General features: G+C 39.0%; 2 protein-coding genes across 11 annotated transcripts in view; one reads left to right on the top strand and one right to left on the bottom strand.

The window, feature by feature from the left end:
* The window catches only part of FKBP5 (FKBP prolyl isomerase 5), a 1,202,894-nt gene that overhangs the window by 824,743 nt on the left and 357,487 nt on the right, over positions 1 to 20,664 (top strand). The window lies entirely within an intron of this gene.
* The window catches only part of BRPF3 (bromodomain and PHD finger containing 3), a 44,770-nt gene that overhangs the window by 13,196 nt on the left and 10,910 nt on the right, over positions 1 to 20,664 (bottom strand). For 4 of the 10 annotated variants that reach the window (XM_070745203.1, XM_070745201.1, XM_070745202.1 and 1 more), the window contains exons 2-7: positions 15,069 to 16,435; positions 13,482 to 13,638; positions 11,706 to 11,837; positions 10,529 to 10,657; positions 9,465 to 9,777; positions 8,932 to 9,195 (exon numbers count right to left, since the gene is read on the bottom strand). In XM_070745203.1, coding sequence (XP_070601304.1) covers positions 8,932 to 9,195; positions 9,465 to 9,777; positions 10,529 to 10,657; positions 11,706 to 11,837; positions 13,482 to 13,638; positions 15,069 to 16,417 — 2,344 coding nt within the window. In that variant the 5' untranslated portion in view covers positions 16,418 to 16,435. Of the gene's footprint in view, positions 1 to 1,291; positions 1,799 to 8,931; positions 9,196 to 9,464; positions 9,778 to 10,528; positions 10,658 to 11,705; positions 11,838 to 13,481; positions 13,639 to 15,068; positions 16,436 to 19,954; positions 20,019 to 20,664 lie in introns of those variants that run through there. The other 6 variants (XM_070745194.1, XM_070745199.1, XM_070745196.1 and 3 more) reach the window with 3 other exon arrangements.

Here is a 20,664-nt window from a genome sequence, read left to right as displayed (position 1 = left end):
CTCACAAAACGTAACTCCTTGGTATTAGGTTGAAGAGGCAGACTCATGATTTTAACATTATTTGCTGCTACTTAAGAAAATGCTGCATGCAACAACTATCAGAGTTATGTACTACAGTACTTAAGAAAACATACAGTATGTCATTGATCCTGCAATACAGTATATTAAAATTTGTTACATATATTTTGTCTCTTTTAAACAGTTTTCAGAGGAAATTTTGTTATTCATAGGATTATTCTGTTGCTTTTTATTTTATTATTGTAGGTTTCCTAGAGTCACTTCTTGTGATATGGGCAGCCATATAAATTTGATAGACAAATAAATAAAAGTACTCTGTGGAGCACATATGTAAAAATACTGTTTTGGAAGGGTTAACGGATAATTTGATTCTCTCTCTTTTAAATATTGAAATAATACAATGGATCACAGACCAATGTTCACTATGCAATGACTGCAGCATCAAATGATAACTGCCACACGTGAATAAACTATTAGAGATAAGTATCATCAGCAGAACTTTGAATATGAAAATGTTCAAATATGTTTTTCAGGGGAGCCTGATTCTACATTCACTTGTGAGTCATCATGTGAGCCTTCAATTCAGGGACACATTAAGAGAAATGTTAGAACTTGCTATTTAATATTTCAGATTTTATAAATAAGTGAAGCTTTAATACCGTTGCATTCTTTCAGGCACCATCAAACTTGTGCTTGGCACATTATTTTGTTCTATTCTAAAAGCGGTAGAGAAGATTCTGGTGCTAGTTGTTTACATCAAATGTTCACTGGGAAAAAAATCTCAATAGTGTCAGGATTCATTCCAAAGAAAGAGTTATAAAAAGAAATATATATAGTGACCCTTCTTCCAATAAATATATGAAAGGGGGTCTAGGAAGGAAAAATATTTTGGGAGTGAAAATAAAGAAATTTATACCCCTTTCTACTCTTATCTCTCAAACTATCCAATGTTCCAAATCCTTCTAAAAACAGTCCTAGCAACAGAATAAAAAACAATAAAAATAATCAAATCAATTACAAATCAAAAGGTCGGCACAATTTACGCGACTCAGGCTATTTGGAGCCCATAGCTTTCTCTCATCCTTAATATCATTGGAGCCTGGTGTGAAGATTCCTATGACAGAAGTTGCAGAGAAACGAATTATCACTCAGGGAAATGTTTGATGCTATAGAGATATGGACATTTTTTTGCCAGCCAGCCAGCAGATACCCTTTACTCTAGAAATCTCTGACTTTCCAAAATATCAGAGGAAAGAAAGCTCAGGGGAGTCACCTGTCACTCCTGCCTGCCTGGGGGATTTCTCGCCATCGCTCTCGCTGTAGCTCCCACTCTGTGGCTGTTTCCGAGATGGCTGCTCACCCTCTATGCTGGAGGAGGAGAGCTGCCCACTTTGGCTGTGGTCCTCTCCATTCTCAAGGGGACAGTCCAGCTCTCTTGGTAGTTTCATCCCGTTCTTGGCTTTTTTAAAAAGGACAGAAGTCCGCCTGCCCACACCACTAAACGGGGGGCTGACAGAAGTGCCTGTAGCCTGAAGGGCCAATCCATTCAGGCCGTTGTCGCTGAGCAAGCGGTGGAAGGCGTGGTGGCTCTCCCTCTGCAGTGTCTTCTTATCAAAGAGCTCACCCTCAGACTTCAGCCGTTTATGCAGTCTGTTCAAGAACTTGCTTTTGCTAATGGGTTTGAGAGTTGGAGGGTCCTGCAGAGAGTCCAGCTCCGATAGGGAGGGTGCAGGTCCTGTGGGCTCCAGGGTAGGGGGAAGTGGGGGCTTGGTGTCATCTGCTAAAGAGAAAAAGAATCTGCTTGAACATTTTACAAAGTATTCCCTAAAATAGGATCACAGCTTTCTGTTTCCTCCTATAATCGTAAGTCAATGGTATATCAGTTAAATAACTACTTTTTGTATTATGTATTTAAGGGAGGCATTCCAAGTATGGAAGAACAAGCAGAGATAACGTTATCTAATTCTTCAGAAAGAACTATTCTGACTCTCACAAGAGCCAGGAAATATATCATCATTTATCCTGTGGCATTATTTAGGATGGAATAAATATGCAAAATTTCTTAATTCCTCCACACATTAAATTTAGAAGGAGTAAATATACTGAGAACACTGAGCTGCATGAAATTTATTTTTCTATCTTTCTTTGCTCATCTTTTTCAGATTCTAATGCTTTTCAAGCAATCTGACCTTCACATGATTCCCTACCCTCTGGAGGCTGGAAATGGCCTGTTTCCCAATTTCTGGTGGGCCCAGTAGGCTCGTGTTTCGCCATCCCCAGGCTCTGAAGGCTTACCCAGAGCCAGGGGAGGGTAAAAATGTCCTCCACCATCCCCCCAGAGGGTTTCTGGAAGCCAAAATCCACCTCCCAGAGCCTCTGCGAGAGCCAAAAATCATCTTGCCAGCACAAACATGCACATTGGAGCTGAGCTAGGCAACAGCTTGCATACCAGCAGATATGGCTCCGCGTGCCACCTGTGGCACCCATGCCATAGGTTCACCATCACTATCCTAAACCATATAGCTTTCAACATGGATAACCAGGGTAGAAAGTCAATACAACAGATGATGAAACATGCACGATGTTATCACACAAAAACAACATACAGAATTGGATCAGATGCTAGGACACAAGTATGCAAGGACTTTTGTTTGATGTAATCACTGGATTTATGCTGTCATTTTATCATTTTCCTCATGCTATTCATTGACCATTCTCATAGAAGATGGAACGACTCAAGAATTTCCTAACAAAATTGGAGAGTGTGATGACTGAAAAATATCGTACCAAGTATTTTATTTCTCCGTGAATGAGAATGAGAATAACACTTAAACACTGCTAGAAGATAGCAATGGTCTGTAGTTGCTTCACTAACAGTTAAACATAATAATAAATAATAATAATTTATTGGATTTGTATGCCGCCCCTCTCCGTAGACTCGGGGCGGCTAACAACAATGATAAAAACAACATATGACAATCCAATAATAAAACAACTAAAAACTCTTATTTATAAAACCAAACATACACACAAACATACCATGCATAACTTGAAATGGCCTAGGGGGAAGGAATATCTCAACTCCCCCATGCCTGGCGGTATAAATGAGTCTTGAGTAGTTTACGAAAGACAGGGAGGGTGGGGGCAATTCTAATCTCCGGGGGGAGTTGGTTCCAGAGGGCTGGGGCCGCTATAGAGAAGACTCTTCCCCTGGGGCCCGCCAAACGACATCGTTTAGTCAACAGGACCTGGAGAAGGCCAACTCTGTGGGACCTTATCGGTCGCTGGGATTTGTGCGGTAGCAGGCGGTTCCAAAGGTAATCTGGTCCAATGCCATGTAGGGCTTTAAAGGTCATGACCAACACTTTGAATTGTGATGGAAACTGATCGGCAGCCAATGCAAGCCATGGAGTGTTGAAGAAACATGGGCGAATCTTGGAAGCCCCACGATGGCTCTCGCGGCTGCGTTCTGCATGATCTGAAGTTTCCGAACACTTTTCAAAGGTAGCCCCATGTAGAGAGCGTTGCAGTTAATTTAGCCCCCTTGGGGAACTGACTATAAGAATGTGAAGAAGACAACTGCAAAGTATCCCTGCAATAGAAATTAGGAGGATGAAAACTTTCCAAGTGCTGCCCTATGTTTCTGCTGGTCTGCAGAACATCTGTTTCACATCTTCTGTTCTTTTAATTGGAGCACAATTTGAATAACAGTAACTGTCTCTACAGTTATTGTTCCCTTGCAGAGAGCTACAGGAACCTAAACATCTGATCTGTGACAAAATACTAAGAATAGTAGTCTAGAACAGTGTTTTTCAACCAGTGTGCCGTGGCACACTAGTGTGCCGCGAGACATGGTCAGGTGTGCCGCGAAGAAAGAAGCTCAGGTTTCACTCTCGCAACTTTTTGCTGAGAGAGAGAAAGAAAGCAAGAGAGAGAGAGAGAGAAAGAAAGCAAGAGAGAGAATGAGAGAAAATGAGAGGAAGGGAGAGAGAGAGAAATGAGCAAAAAGGGGAGGGGGAAAAAGAGAAATGAGAAAATGATTGAGACAGAGAATGAGAGGAAAGAGAGAGAAACAAAAGAGAGAGAAAAGTGACTCTTGATTTAAAGCATATGATAAAAAGCACCCAAAGAATAAGAGAGAAAAAAACTCCCAGCCCTCACCTGTTTTTGGAAGTGGTTCAAGAATGTGCACACACACACACAAGGGGGGGAGGAGACAGGGATGGAAAAAGAGAGGAGAGTGTCTTAGGGTGTCATTTTGTGTCGTTTTGGTTGGTGGTGTGCCCCAGGATTTTGTAAATGTAAAAAATGTGCCGCGGCTCAAAACAGGTTGAAAATCACTGGTCTAGAAGACTACACATATTTTTTTATATTACAGGGTTCTAGGAAGAAAATACACTTAGCAATTAATGAACCAAAAACTAGAATCAAAGACACATGGAATGAACTCATTTCCAGACTAGTTTTTATAAAGAGCAAGGACAAATGCTTAGATCCCATCACCCATGATCTCTCTAGTCCGATCCTGGCTGCCCCAGCTAATGGTGACAGTCGTCTTCCACATTTGCTGGCCGAGAGCCTGGTGCCGGCTCGGGCGGGGGGTATAGTGTGCAGGCCCTTCCAAACCACCAACTGGTGCCTCTCTTCTTCAAGGCTAGTTCCAATCTGGTTCCAGGTCCTCCAAACAGGTCCTCCAAACAGAATGTGGGAATTACTTGTATCACTGGGACGTTGACCACACCCCCTCTCTGCTTTCCAATAAAACATGTCATAAATCTTGGTCATCTGACTATGTGATCCTGAAAACACCTATAAATGTGGGCCATTGTTAAGTACCCAAAATGCAATTATGTGGCTGTGAAGAGGGAAGCAACCCTAGAAATTTTGAATATGGGTCATAAGTACTTTTTCCCGATCCATTTAGAATAACTGAGAACTATCACTGTGAAAAATAAGGATTATTCCTGTAAAAGACAGAGCAGCCATATTTAGCCCCTGAGTAACGTAAGACACTTTACTGGAATATTAGGTAAGACATCTGTATGTCAAGACTAGACATTGTGTGAGGAACATTTTAAATCTTGTATTCAGATGAATACTTTGCTTATCTTGGTTCCCTATACATGAGACCAGGTTATGACCCTTTGCAAAAGATAATTAAAAAGAGCTCTACCCATTGTTCATTGGTCTCTTGTTGCTTTATTGGGATTTGCATCTCACAGTCGCTAAGTGACCAGTCATAAGTCAAGGACTACTTATAATTGCTTCAGAATGGACACAAACTTATCCTGTTGCAAGCTTACAAAGAGAGAGAGAGGGAGGGAGGGAGGGAGGGAGGGAGGGAGGGAGGGAGGGAGGGAGGGAGGGAGGGAGAGATGGGCAAAGGTTTGTCATGCTGTGGCTGGATAGCTGAGGAATTCTGTTCTGAAACCCTGTATGTGAAAATAACTACCCTTGATAAATGGAAGTTTATTATTGAAGGAATACCAGAATGAACAAAGACAGGAAACTGTAATATGAATAAATCAGAGTAGTGGTAGACGGCTATAAGGTAACCTTTGTGAATTAATAAGACACCTGAATATATTTATTGCAGAAAAAAGGACATAGAAAATACAGGTAGTCCTCGATTTATAACCACAAGTGAGTTTTCCCCTATTTTATGACTGTCATAAATATGTGTCAATCGCCAAGCATTTGAATTTTGATCACCTGGCCATGGGGATGCTGCAACAATTGTAAATGTGAAAAATGGTTGTGACCTTTTCAGTGCCGTTGAACGCCCTCTACTCTAAACAAGGGATCTCCAACCTTGGCAAAGCTGACTGAGGAACTCTGGGAGCTGAAGTTCACAATTTATATTAATATTGATTGTTTCCTGATTGCTTATTTGCACCCTATGACAATCATTAAGTGTTGTATCTCATGGTTCCTGACGAGTGTATCTTTTCTTTTATGTACTCTAGGAACATATGCACCAAAGACAAATTTCTTGTGAGTCCAATCACATTAGGCCAATAAAGAATTCTATTCTATTCTATTCATAGAATATAAATCCAATAAATAATAATATAGTATAATAATATAATGGGGCAAACTTTCTTAACAACTGCATTGTTTAGCAATGGAAATTTTGGGCTTAACTGTGGTCATAAGGACTATCCTTACATCAGTAGCCAGTTCATGTTGAATTTATTGATGACTATTATTTGTAATGTATTAATGATATTGAGCCTCAGCTATACTATTTTTAGGGAAGGAAAGCAAACAATGTGAGCAACGCTTTTTGTGCTTGTTACTATAGCATTCTATGTAGGTAAATCCCTGAATAGCCCAGCTCAGAATCAGCCTCCTCCCTCCTTTTCTACACAATGATTTTCATTTTTACTGTCTCAATTATGGCTTGCCATCTTTCTTTAGGGGAGAACAATCCAGTTAGTTACACACAGTCAACAAATGTCACTTGAAAAAAATAATAGTAACCCCTTGTTCAAAAACAGATTAAGACTCTTGCTAGCTGAAATCACTTACGGCTTTTAAGTCATGATTCATTTTAGTGATGGTTTATTGAACAAGTCAGGGTTGTCTGACTCATTCAAAAACCCTTAAACGTTGTGTACATAAATCACGGTGTTTGGTTTTATGTATTACACCTAGCCAAAATAGAATCTATTTTGATTCCCACTGCCCATATGATCAGAGTTCAAGAACCCTTGAATTCACTTATTTACTATTACCGGTAACTGGAAAAAGTGTGTATAGTTTCCTTGAAAATGTCATGGTATAATATTCACGGCTGATTTTTACAGATAAGAGCACAGTTGCAAAAGACTTCTTAGTCACAGAATAATAGACAGGAAGGGAACATTTAAGCCATCATGCATAACACCCTACTCAGCACAAATTAAAGCATCCTCAACAAATATCTGTTTTAACCTATGTTTGCACATACTCAGTGAAGGAAACCCTACTACCTTTATTTATTTTTCTATCTTTGTTTGCTAATTTTTTTCAGATACTAATGCTTTTCAAGTAATCTGACCTTTACATGATTCCCTACCTAAGAGGATCCAGACATATGAAGGGTCTAGTCTAGAGATTAAAGAAGAATTTCAAATGCGGTCCAAGTCTCTTTAAAGGAATGAAATCCAATTTCGTGCACACTTAAAAGCAATGAGCCAGGGTGGCGCAGCAGGTACTGCAAGCCACTGAAGCTGACTGTAGATCTGAAGGTCAGCGGTTCAAATCTCATCACCGGCTCAAGATTGACTCAGCCTTCCATCCTTCCGAGGTGGGTAAAATGAGGACCCGGATTGTGGGGGCAATACACTGGCTCTGTTAAAAAGTGCTATTGCTAACATGTTGTAAGCCACCATGAGTCTAAGGAGAAGGGCGGCATAAAAATTGAATGAATGAATGAATGAATGAATGAATGAATGAATGAATCATTAATGTATTTTTTGTATTTCAAACAAACAAAAAAAACTATCACTATTCCTTGCACAGTCACCAAAACATTCAAAACAATCCAGCTCTGACATATTTCTTGTTCTCTGACATGACTATGGTATGCTTGAAACTTATAACAGAATGAAATCACACTTACATTCTTCTCCCATTTAAGTTCTCTTTCCACCAAATATTCAGTCTAAGATAAATTATTCATTCCATGTGCTAAACCAGTGATGGCAAATCATTTTTTCCTTGGGTGCTGAACATATGCGCGAGTGCCCACACCCACAATTCAATGCCTGGGGAGGGCAAAAGCATCTTCTCTCGCCTCCCGGAAACCCTCTGGAGGCTGGAAATGGCCTGTTTCCCAATTACGTGCAGGCAGCACATAAAACCATATCCCCTCATTTCCGCAAAATTGGTCCCTGGTGCCGAAAAGGTTGGAGGCTGCTGCTTTACCACACATTAAAAACACCTTAGAATTTGTTGGCATTACAGCAGCCCCTAAATCATCAGTATCTATCCAAAGCATCCAAAGCAAATGTAAAGACTCAAAAGCCAAAGGAGACAAAACATGTCAAGTGACAACATGCAATGCACGGACCATGCAGATTGCTATATAGGACAAATAGGCAGCACGTAACCATGAAAATCAATTGGCAGTCGGAAGACATGAAGAAAATTCTTTAATTTCACTACACGCTGGCAAGTACAGGGAGCCCTCGATTTGCAACAGTTCATTTAGTGACCATTCAAAATTAGAACGACACTTTATACCAGTTTAATTTTGTTTGAATTGAACACAACAGCTAAGATAGAATCTGAATAAGGCATAATAACCAAAAGCAAACAATTGCTTCCCTTGAACTGAATTTCTATTAATGAAGGATAAAACTGCATTTATCCTACTGTCACCTACTGTGGTGACTCATTTTTTTATATCTTCTCTCTCCCCCCCTCTTTCTTTTCTTCCTTCCTTTCTCTCTCTCTCCATCCTTTCTTCCTACTTTCCTTCCTTCTCTCTTTTCCTTTTCCTTCATCCAAATCAGGATATGTGATAGCACACAGATTGTTCCAACCTAGTGTTCCTTGCAGATGCTACAGAGATATCAGTATAAGGACATATTCTGGCCTTGCTGCCAAGTAGATTCAAGGCTGGCAAATTTGTTTAGCCCCGGCTGTTTGCTTTCAAACTCACCAATTTATCATGAGGTACAATTTGTACTATGCGGTATGATAAATATCACAAATCCCGAAGACGTCTCTGACTCAATGTTTAAATAATTTTGGTATGCATTATTAAAAGCATATTATAGCAAGGTTTCTTCTAACAGACTCGTGCAAGATTAATGTGAACAGATTCCTGGGGGTATTTTCATTATCACTCCCACTCCCACCCCACCCAGCCTAAACTAAATCTATTTCCTCACTAACTTATCGAAATCTAGTGATGTCTCTCACCTTTTCCCTTATCTTCCTCACTTTGCAGCATTTTTTCCAGACCTTCTTCCCAAGGGGTTGATTCTCCATTTGCCATGACTTTATTCTGCTGCTGAGCCAATTTTTGCCTGACGGAGTTGATTTCCCTTCTCAAGAGTCGAACACGACGAGTTCGGGCACCACTTGACCTCATAGTGCTCACTACGTCCAGCTTTTCCAGTAATTCCTTCAGTTGTACTTCCAAGGAAAGGTGAGCTCGGTTCTCGGCAACAAGAATATTGTCAACTGCAATTAGAAATATTGGATGTGGGATATCAATTGAGAAAGTTCTCTGCATCTCAAGCCAGACCTACTCACCATTCTTACCTAGCTGAACATTATACTACATTATGAACATTATAGCACAGGGAGGAAATTCATCATTTCCTCCATAAATCTGGAATCAGTTAAATATTTTTGTATAGAATATTTTTCAAGGTGACTTCTTGAGTTGCTTAACATTTTTATACACATGCAGTTGTCTTTATTACATCAGAAATAGCTCAGAAACTCACCGTCCTCCCAAGAAAAACGATAAAAATCTTCTGTCTTTGGAGATTCGGGCAAATGAATCCCCATGCTGGGGTCAAAGCCAATATTCTCAGCTTGCCGTCGTGCATGGCGTAATATTGAACCTCCAAGGTCTCTCAGCCGGACAGCTGCTCGATGGAAAATGGTGTCTTTAGAATTATACCTCATGCAATTGGCAAGGATAAGGTTAAAATCTTCTTCAAATTCATCCAGTGTTTGGTACTGGTGGGACTCCAGCTTCTTCCTCATGGTAGAAAAATCCATTGGCTTGGAAATGAATTCCAGGTAATCTGGAACCTAAACATATAAAACCTGTACAATTACAAAAATCATTTACTAGCCAACCAGGGTATACCCATCATAAGTATTCTGTATGTCCTCTTATTGGCACTGGGTTTGAAAACAAACTTGCAAGAATGCCACTTATTTAATTACATTCCCTTCAGCTCTTGTAAACAGAACTATCTTGCTAAGATGTTAAGAATCTATTTCCATATAGACAGTGCTCAGATTGGGACAGTTTAGTAGTTTTTTGGTAGCAGTTTGTTCTTCAAAAATACTTAATTTTATGAAACAGTAACATGAAATAATCAAGTAACAAGACTTTATTGTTGCCAGTTGTATTTTTACCTTGTCCAAAAGCTGGCAGTGTTTTATTTTTTTCCAGTTGCTGGGAACTATAAATGCTTTTATTTGATGATAAAATAATGTTGCATTGTTTCTCTCTGTAAAAATGAGAGAAACTTAGCAAGAGCAACAGATTTTGTGAAATTTCAGCATTTGTATCCCTGAAACTCTTTGTACTATATTGCAAGGTTATCTTTAATATGTGGGTCCTGAAGAAATGGCTACCATTGCTTCACAAAACTGGGCTGAACCAGGAACAACTCACTGCTGCTGATACAGCCATTCCTCTAAATCAGGGGTCTCCAACGTTAGCAGCTTTAAGACTTTGCTGCCTGAGAAACTCTGGGTGTTGAAGTCCACAAGTCTTAAAATTGCCAAATAGAATCTTCAGATCATCTTAACCATGTATCAAGGTACTTGCCTCACTCAGGTTTACGGGATCTGCAAAGATCTGGGCTGGATCCTTTTCCTGCAGTAAATCCAATGTTGTGCGCAGAAGAACATTGAATGGGGTGAGCTGTAACTCCATAGCAGCTTGCTGAACCTTTACCTGAAATCAGAATAATAATACTATTCAAAGATACCAGATGGGGAAAATGGAATATTTCCTTTTCATATATAATTAATCTACAAAGCTCACTCATTCATCATATAACACTGTAAAATGGACTGTAAACAAATCCCAGGGAGTTATCTAATGTATGAAATTGCCTGATAGTACATAAGAGCATAAATTTCAAGACGACAAAATTCACTCTGCTCAACTTTATCACTTTGTCAGAACAAGACAAAGATTATTTAAAGCATAAAACTGAAAACTAAAGCAGGTACTTAGCTGTAAAATAGCATTTTACATGACTGTGAAATTTAGAAATACAGCCTTGTTGAAATCTTTAATTTAAACGAACTAAATAACATATAGTTATAACTTCCCATCTGTATGCAGATATATAAAGGTCCATAATTAGATCAGTGATGGCCTGTCCCCTCCAGCTTATCTGGGCACCCTGCTGTTCTTGTAACATCAAACAATGACATTCATATTTCCCCAAACAGATCAGTAATAAACCTCATTTTAGATTATTGGTGTAGTTCTAGGGATGTGCTTGTTCCCCTAGATTTAGTTTCTGGCTTTTATCTTTGCTTTTACAATTTTTATTATTAGTTGACTATGCACCACCCAGAAAAAAATCTGGAGTTTTTGAACAAATCAAATGTGCCCTGAAGCATTTTTTAATCACACCATTTCCAAGCCATTTCCAGATTTATCTTTGGCAGCAATTATATAGCAGCTTAATCGAGTGTGAATCACACTAAATAAAGTGATGTTTGGTTCTGAATAAAGATGCTTAGAACTGGAAACCAGCATAGAAAAAAAATAATATATTCCCCATTCTTGGTCTAATCAACAACATGAAATATTATTCATATTTACAGTATATGATACCTGGAGTTGCTTCAATATGAGATGAGTGGCAAATAAATTTAATTAATTAATCAATCCTTCAGTAGATATAAAAATCTGTAATGTATTTGCAACTTCAGTAGCAATTAATATACAAAAATGAGGCTAAAGCTCAAGACATGCATTTATTTACCTGTTCACGTTTGAGTTTCTCACGTTTACGGATTAATTCAATGAGCAGCCGTGCTCTTTCTAGGTCATGTCGAAGTTTCTGCCAATATTTAAGCTCTTCTTTTACTGCACTAGTCTTTTCATCCTGCTCCTTCTGTGGAAATAACATTTCATTGATACAGATTGTATTCTCACAATTTTCTCTTTCTCTCCACAACAATTCACAATTAGGGTCCACCCAAAATACATTATCTAATGTTTAATCATAAAGATTTAACCCAGTGGCTCCCAACCTGTTTTTCGCCATGCAGCACCTAAGCATCTTTAAAATCCTGATGTGCCCTCCTCCCTTGTGACATATAATTCTTACTATTCAAAAAGTGAACTGCTACTCACGAAAAGGAAGCCTAAAAGGCCATTAACTTGGTTTAAACAAGGTTCCAATTGTCCCCTTAAAAATCAATTTGCTTCTGTGGGGCATGGGGTCCATGTTGGGAACCACTTATATAACCCAAGTGAATCTTAAGTCTTGGTGCTAGGTTGCTTATGTGATTGTCTTTCTCAGGTTGTTTTTGACCCATCCATTCAATCCAGTAGGATGTTCTGGGTCCTGTCTGTTTCACAGTGTCAGCTCAGTGGGACCCAAGCAGTGATGGGCTACCAAAACTTTTACTACCACACTGTGGGCATGGCTTATGCATTTTGTTTCAATATCTTTCAGTGCAAATTGGGTGCTCTGGGGTAGAGCTCCAAAATTTGCTACCGTTCCCGTAGGAGCCCATCACTGGGCCCAAGAGAAGAGCCTTTTCTGTTGTGGCACCTGCCCTCTGGAAAATCATCCCTCTGGAAATTAGGTCAGCCCTCTCCTCGTTGGTCTTTTGTTAAGTCTAGAAGGTACCAGGCTCAAGCCTGGTACCCCAGATGTCAGTCAGATCCCATTTCTCACTTGTGCTGAATGTCTTGCTTATTGCTTTTATCATTGTTGTGGCAGATATGTGTTTTGTTATTTTTGTATGCATGTATGCATGCATGTATGCATGCATGTATGTATGTATGTATCTATGTATATGTAACATATTTTTGCTGATAATGAAAGGGAAGGGAGACTAGTATAGATCTATTTCAAGCTATTTTGCTATCATCAGCTAGCCATACCCTTACCAGGATTTGAACCTGGAAAATCTGCTTGTAAGGCAGTAGTTTTAACTTCAAAATTAATTTTTTTAATGTTGTTAGCCATCCAGAATTATATATCTGAAATGGGTGTCATGTAAATGTATTAAATAAATGTATCTGGATAGAACAAAATAAATAAATACCATATTAAACTCAAGGCATTATGATAAGTAACTGCACTTAAAAAATTAGAATTGGAAAAAATATTATTCTATAAGGAGAAAGAACATCTTAATAATTAATAGCCACAATCCAAGTGTTAAGATCCACAATGAATAAAAACTTTGCTGTATAGAATGAGTTAACCTTATTTCATAAATATATCTCATCTTCGTTTTACCTCTTTTGTATTTAATATAATATAAAATATTGATGTTATGCAGCCATAACTGATAGTAAAAGAACTATGCAATGGAAGCATCCACTAAGAGAAGAATTTAATGATTCCATTAATACCATCCATTCAAACTTTCAAAGTTAACTAACTTGTTCTAATTAACAATAGCTATTCCAGAAAGGATCATTTTTATCTAATTCTTTCCTAAACATTCCCATTCAGTTTACCAAACATTTCTCTTTCATAATACTCCAGCAGCACTATCATAATGAAAAATTCTTATACCAGTTCTGCATTTCTTTGGGACTGTAAGTGAGAGTGTAGCCTCCGTATCAGTGGTACACCATTTCTTGACTGACGTTTCAATAGCCAATAATTGTGCAGCCTCTGCATGAACTGATTCTTTCTCTGGAAGTTGAGCCCACTGCAGATTTTATTCAGCCTGTGGAAAATAATAGCATAAAAAGAGCTTATCCCTTATTAAATCCAATTTCAGATTCTGCAAATCCATATGAGGCATGCTAACTCCTCCACTTCAGGCAATATGGACCACTGCCTAATTCTCTAGTCACATGAGTTTAAATACAAACTATGCAGTATCTCAGATTAGAGGATTTTTAACTGGAAAATTAATGCCACCAGAAGCAGATCCAATTCAGCAGCAATAATAGTAAAATGAGCCATGCCCATCCACTAAGTGAGCTCAAATGAACAAAATTTACTTCACAGTTTTAATTAAACAAAGCAATTTAGTGTTTCAAGAAACATTTTTGTACAACATGAAATTCAAGAAACAAGCTTAGCTGTGGGCTGGGGCTATAATCAACCACATACCGTATTTTTCAGACTATAAGATGCACTGGTGTATAAGATGCACCAAGATTTTAAAGAGATACCGTATTTTTCGGAGTGTAAGACCTTACTTTTGGGAGAGGAAAATAAAAGAAAAAAAATCTATGTACCAGGCATTCATTTGGCTAGCATCCTTAGTCTGTTCAGCTTCAGCACATTATTTTATCCCCTGGTTAGGGCTGAAAAAGACTTTTTCAGAGGGAGTAGGAATGAAAACAAGCCTGCAAACTTAGGGCTTTAAAAAACTTTCTTTGGAGGGAGTAGAAAGCTGGGAAGATTGTTAGCACCTAGTTTGGGCTGCGGGGGTGGGGAGCTTTGAAAAAGCTAAATTTGGAGTATAAGACGCACATGAATTTTCAGCCTATTTTAGGGAGGAAAAGGGTGTGTCTAAATACTCCGAAAAATAAGGTAAGGGGGAAAAAAGCTTTTGCCCTCCTCCAACCCCCAGGAGCATAGTGCAGATCTCCCAAATCATCTGCACACCCATTTTCATGTGGGGCAGGGCTTCGGGAGGCCAAAAATGGCTGTATTTGATGTATAAGATGCACCAACATTTTTTCACCCTCTTTTTGTGTGTGTGTGTGTGTGTAAGTATAAGCAAGTCTTAGACTCTGAAAAATACAGTAGTAAGGCTACCTCATTCATCCCAAAATCTGTTAGATAAGTCTCCCACAGGGCCACTATCACCAACCACCCTGTAGGAATGATCCCTAAAGAGAGACATTGAGAGATGGCAAGGAAGGCTAGGCTTCGCTCCCCATTCTGGCTATTTAGAAGGGATCCTTAAAAGTTTATTCATTTGCTTGTTTCATTATAATAATAATAATTATTTATTTTCATCTGCCTCTTTAAATGCCTTATAAGCCATTTGGAGGGATTGTTTACTCTACAAAGGATGTAAATAATTGGAAAGTGTACATAGGTTAAGTCCTATTGAGATGAAAGCAGAAACCAGGGCAGATAGGCTACTAGGCCATGGATCTATACTGAAACAATGGCTGGAACAACTGGGCCACTCACCGGTAAGAAGGGATCTGGGTGACCATTAGCAGAGGTGCAGAAGCACTGCTTTCCTTTTTCACCTTCTGCTTCCAATTTGCTTTGCTTTTGTTTTTGGGACTGACCCTCTCTATTGTCACATTCTTTACAACGTCCTCATCTCCTTCATGAGCAGTAGTCGCATGTCTTTTTTTCACAGTGCCAGGAGGGGAATGTGCCTCGCAGTAAGCAGTTTTGCGCACAGTAAATGTGGTGCCGTTGAGACTGGTCTCCCTCATGGGCTCAATCTTCATGAAGAGACCAGCTCTCTGGGCACAGGTAACGTGAAAAGCAGTGTAGCAGTTCATTTTGTGGCACTGGATAGCTGCCCCCATGCCCTTCTGCTTGCAGATGTAGCAAGTTAGTTTCCAGCGGGCAGGCGGGATATTTTCTATTCCCTCAATGGGTTCCAGAAACACAGTGTTTGCAAAACAGATTTCTGGGATCCAGATGGCACAAACAACGTGAGCCCAGTGACCATCACTGGTCTGTTTGAATGCTCCACCTTTATTTGGACACAAGACACAATCAACAGGGTGGGAAGGGGATTGTAAACAGCAGCGACAAAGCCATTGTCCTTCAGGGATGTAGGGAACTCCGTAACACTCCTGGTGCACAGCCAAGTTGCAAATGTCACAAAATAAAATGACATTGCTGTTATGACATTCATCATCCATGCAAACGCAGCAAACAGCATCCTCATCTATCATTGTCTGCTGGGCTCCATTATTACGACTCTCCAAATACGACTCTTTCTCCAGGCGATCCAGGAGCAATTCAAACGTCTCTGCAGAAATTGACCCATACCCATCACTCTTCCTTTTGTCATTGATCATGTCGAGCCAGGCCAAATCCTCCTCATCCAAATCATATTCCACTTCAGCGTCAACATCCTCGAGTGGTTTCTCAACGTACTGATAGTAAGATGAAGGCAAGGGTGAAGCATCCAGCTGGCTGAAAGAGTCAATCATGCGGAAGCTGGGCTGTGGTAGATGAAAAGGTGCTCCCGAAGCATGCTTGGCGCACGTCTCCTTTTTTTTACCTTTGCACTGATTTTTCTTGGATTTTGAAGGGAAAAGGGGTTGTTCGCTGTTTTCTTTGTTACTGTTGCATTCTGTGATGTCCTGGGCAGTCAGCTCATCCTCGGTGATGATCTTTAGAGGATCATAAATGCTGATGCGATGGAGACGGCCATCAATGTCGACTTCTACTATTCGCTGAGCCTGGGCATACGTCAGGGTCTCTCGGGTGGGTGAGCATTTCAAGCTGTACGGTGAAGGAGAACGTCTTCCCTCTAAAGTCTGCCGGGACCTCCTCCGAGGTTTCCTCATAGCAGCAAGTAAGAAAATCTATAGGATAGTACAACAGAAAATAGTTTGAACACCACTGTATTCAAGCATGCGCACATCATTTCAGTACATGTAGTCTCACTAATTAGCTGATGAATTGCTTAGAGTGATTTCTAATTGGTGATACTTGAGAAACAAAGCACACCTAACAGCAGTTAAGCATAGTTTATTGAATAAGGCACAACGGGCCAAATTTTGACAATACATAAGCCCGAAACCAGGAATCACCAGTTTGTTTGTTTAGAAAACCTATATGGCGGCTTATCTTTCCATGATCATCCTAAGTGGTTCACAAATAACATCTAACAAAAACAGAATAAATATGATCAACTAAAGCTAGAACAATACCTTTGTACTGCAATTTCAATGCCAGAACATGTGATCAAGTTTACAGTTACCCTTGCATTTGCTAACCTCATTTCTATAGTAGTCCATTGCTGGAGTGAAAAGCTAGATATTCATAGACCTGCAGGATTTTCACAAAGTCATGGGAACCCAAATTATTAATATATATTCACACAAAAAATCTTGCAAGATTATCAATATTGTTTAAGTGGTTAGTGATCTCCACAGTGACAAGATTCACACAATAGCCTACATCGAAGCCAAGCAAACCAAATTATGATTGTAACATAGGCTGGGATCCAGGCAATAAACAGGTTTTATTTAATAATATATCATCTCACTTCCCTCAAAATCAGTCTCTCCTGACATTTTTGTAATATTCTTGAAGTTTTTGTAATATTATTTGTAATATCACAATATTCTTGGGATTTAAGGCTGCAGATACTTCAAAGCATGCCAATTCTTTTTTACAAATAAATGAGTGACTAAACTATTGGAGCAGCCATGGTATTAAAATTGGTATGGCTATCTTTTAGACATTAGAAATTGAGTGTCTTTGCTACCCTAAAGCACACAGCTAAATATTTTAATCTAAAAAATCATTAATACCAACCATGTCTTGATTAAAACATCTAATCTTCAAATCATGATTTGGAGATGTTTAAGATACATACCCATAGTTATAAATGTCTAGGCAACATAGAATGTTGCAGGCAACTTCAACAGGACGGTTTCCAAATATCTCCTTTCCTAACCAGACAGCAAATCAGACTTGCTGTAGCTTGTGTGTATGTATTATGCTAAACCAGTTTGTCTAGGTTTCAACATTACAGCAACCTACATTTAATCTAAAGCATAAGCAAATGTTTTCAAACTCCTTCCAACTGAGAAGCTGAAGAGCTTAAAGCTCATTAAGATGACTCCTTGTAACAAAAAGAAAACTTATTAAATGTGAGCAAAACCTTTTAAGCGAAACAAAACATGAAAATTAGGAACTATACTTTTTGACTAGAATCTAATAAAAGTTTGACAGTAATATCTGAAGCATAATAAAGACTATGAAATAAAATAACAGTGCCAAATAGCTACTGTCAGATAAGGCTCCTGTTAAAACAGAAATCTGCTAACGTAGATTGGCTTACAGTTTGGTTTTGCACAAAAAGCAAATCCTGGCTACCAGGCTTATTATTTTGAAAGGTGTAATCGTTATTCAGGGGTAATTTAATTTAAACAAATTAGCTTTCTAAAGCTGTCAAACCTTTAGAAGTAGAAAAATCTTTAGAAACTAATTACCAACGCAAATATGTGCATATCGACACATAGGATTTTTAAAAATATCAATAAAGATTATATTGGTTTTTTTAAAAAAATCAGTACATAACAAGCTATGGTGTTATTATCACAAAACAAACATTTGGTCACTAACTTGTAACTTATAAACTTAACATAACTCTCTTTCAAAGGAAAAAGGATTGCCAGAATGTCTATGGAATCCAAGCTTTTCATTTTTGTAACCACATATAATCACAAGATAGTTTCGCTAGACTAAACATAAAATGTTCAGCATACACAGCACCCTGAAAGACAAAGAAAGGATCAACTACACTTTATTGTATCAAGGCCATACTGCTATAAAAATTAGCTTTTTGCATATATTGGCAGATACCCTTTTTAGGAACATTTTTATCCTGCGTGCATCAGCAATGACATACATTGCTTGTTTAGGCAGAAAATTACCATAGGACAATATCAGTAATACAGATTTCCCAGAAAACTTTGAACTGCGAAACATTCTGTTGCTTTAAATCAAGCGAGATCCAGTCTCACATTACTGACTTCTATTTAATACTGTCATTTTACTCCCATTTAATAAACATATCAAAAGTATCCTCTACCAATACTCTATAGCAGTGATAGTGAAACTTTTTTGGTTGGTATGCCAAAGGTGGTGTGTGTGTGTGTGCGTGCCTATACCCATAATTCCATCTGCCCCCCACGCATGTGTGCGTGACCCCAGCCCCAGCTCCTAGCATGCAATGGTATGTTTCTTTTTCACTCTCCCCAGGCTTCAGAGCCTTTTTAGGAGCCTAGGGAGGGCAAAAATGGCCTCCTCTCACCCAAGGCCTTCTGGAGGCAAAACATTTGCCAAATTCTGTTAGAACCAGAAGGCCTGGGGTTTTTTTGATCTTCCCAAACTCCAGAGGCTTTCTAGGAGTCTGGGGAAGGCAAAAATTGACTCCACCCCCCCCGCCTGGAAGCCCTCAAGAGACCAGAAATGGCCCATTTCAAGTTGGGCTCCCGGTGTGAGGAAGGCTGTTTTCGTCCTTCCCCGTTTCCTAGAAAGGCTCTGGAGCTTGGGGTGAGCAATCTCTCCGGGGACTGAAAACAGGCTGTCTCCTGATTCCCAGTGAGTCCAGAAGATCTGAAAATCAGCTGGCGCCACACATACGCGCTGGACGTGAGCTCACATGCCCACAAATATGGCTCCATATGCCACTTGTGGTACACGTCCCATAGATTCGCCATCACAACTCTATAGCATATAAAGATTTCTCCCATAACTAGAAATATCAGAATTGATTTGGAAATATCTAAATATGATGTGATTTCCACATTTCACCCCCTTCATTCACAAAAGGGGAAGGTCCATTTCCAAACGGTTATGTTGGAAATTAATGTTCTACTTTAGGCTTCTACTACCTCAGCAGATGGCAGCACTGAGCTGAATTAGTTTTATCTCAGAAGCTAAAGAGTGCTGGCCCTGGTTTTCCTGTCAGTCTGCTTTCCATCCAACTATGCACCCTATGTATATGACTATATCACAAACCACGACTCTGCAGTATATTAAAAAAAAACCCATAAAAGGACATTATAATAGTATAGCTCTAATGTTAAATAACAAGGAATTTAAAAAGTAATGCTCACAGTTTAAGCATGGGAAAATGTTGTCAGTCTGTTAAATATAATATGTATTAGAATCAAGCATCTGAATTTTGATCACTTGACCAAGAGGAGGCTGCAATAGTTATAACTGTGAGAAACAGTCATATATCACTTTTTTTAGTGTTGTTGTAAACTTTGTTGTAAACGGTTGTAAGTTGAGGACCGCCTGTATTTATTTTAAAAAAATACAATCCAATCATGTGATCTCCAGATCTGTGGCTCAGCTCTTACCTTCAGGCTCTTTCTATTGGCAGGCCTACCCAAAGTATCTCCAGATTGTAGAAAGCTTTTGTCCTTGAAGGAGCTTCACACCACATCTTGTGCAGCTTCCACAACCTCCAAAAATGTTGTTAGAAAGTGCACTTTCTAGAATAGTTGTTGGGAGTCGGTGAATGGTAGTGGTGTGTCATCCAAAATGTCATGGCCTGTCACATGGGTGTTGTAGGTTCACCATCATTGGACTACACTCAGCTTTCTCAATATCTCTTTCATCAATGGCTGAACTTGGTTTCAGTAATCAAATGGAATAAATAAACAAGGGCTATCAGATCTGTGCTGCAAAAATCAGACATCTAATCAGCAAGAAATAGTTTCTCTTTCCTTAGCATTTTCTTTACATGCTCTAATAATATTCAGATTTTTGAAGCCTAGATCTGATAGCCATATAATAAAGCCTTAGACTACTTCAGGCAACATGGAATAACTGTTTATACAGTGCACTAAGCACTTATGCAATATGTTTATGATGTTACACAGAGTAGTTTAATTATTATAACTTAGAAATATGTACACCAAGCCAATGTCACTTGTTCAATAAATAATGCTTAAAATAAATGCAAATAATGCACTGTCCAAGCCACTTAGATACTCTGCCCAGTTAAGTAAATTTTAACCAGGAGATTGGACTCTCCCTAACAAATTGTTTATCGTTTCGGGGTCTT

Source organism: Erythrolamprus reginae, chromosome 3 (assembly GCF_031021105.1).
Source record: "Erythrolamprus reginae isolate rEryReg1 chromosome 3, rEryReg1.hap1, whole genome shotgun sequence".
In the NCBI taxonomy this organism is placed as follows: domain Eukaryota; kingdom Metazoa; phylum Chordata; class Lepidosauria; order Squamata; family Dipsadidae; genus Erythrolamprus; species Erythrolamprus reginae.
The sequence above is the reverse complement of the archived record's forward strand: the minus strand, read 5'-3'. Positions and strand labels throughout refer to the sequence as shown.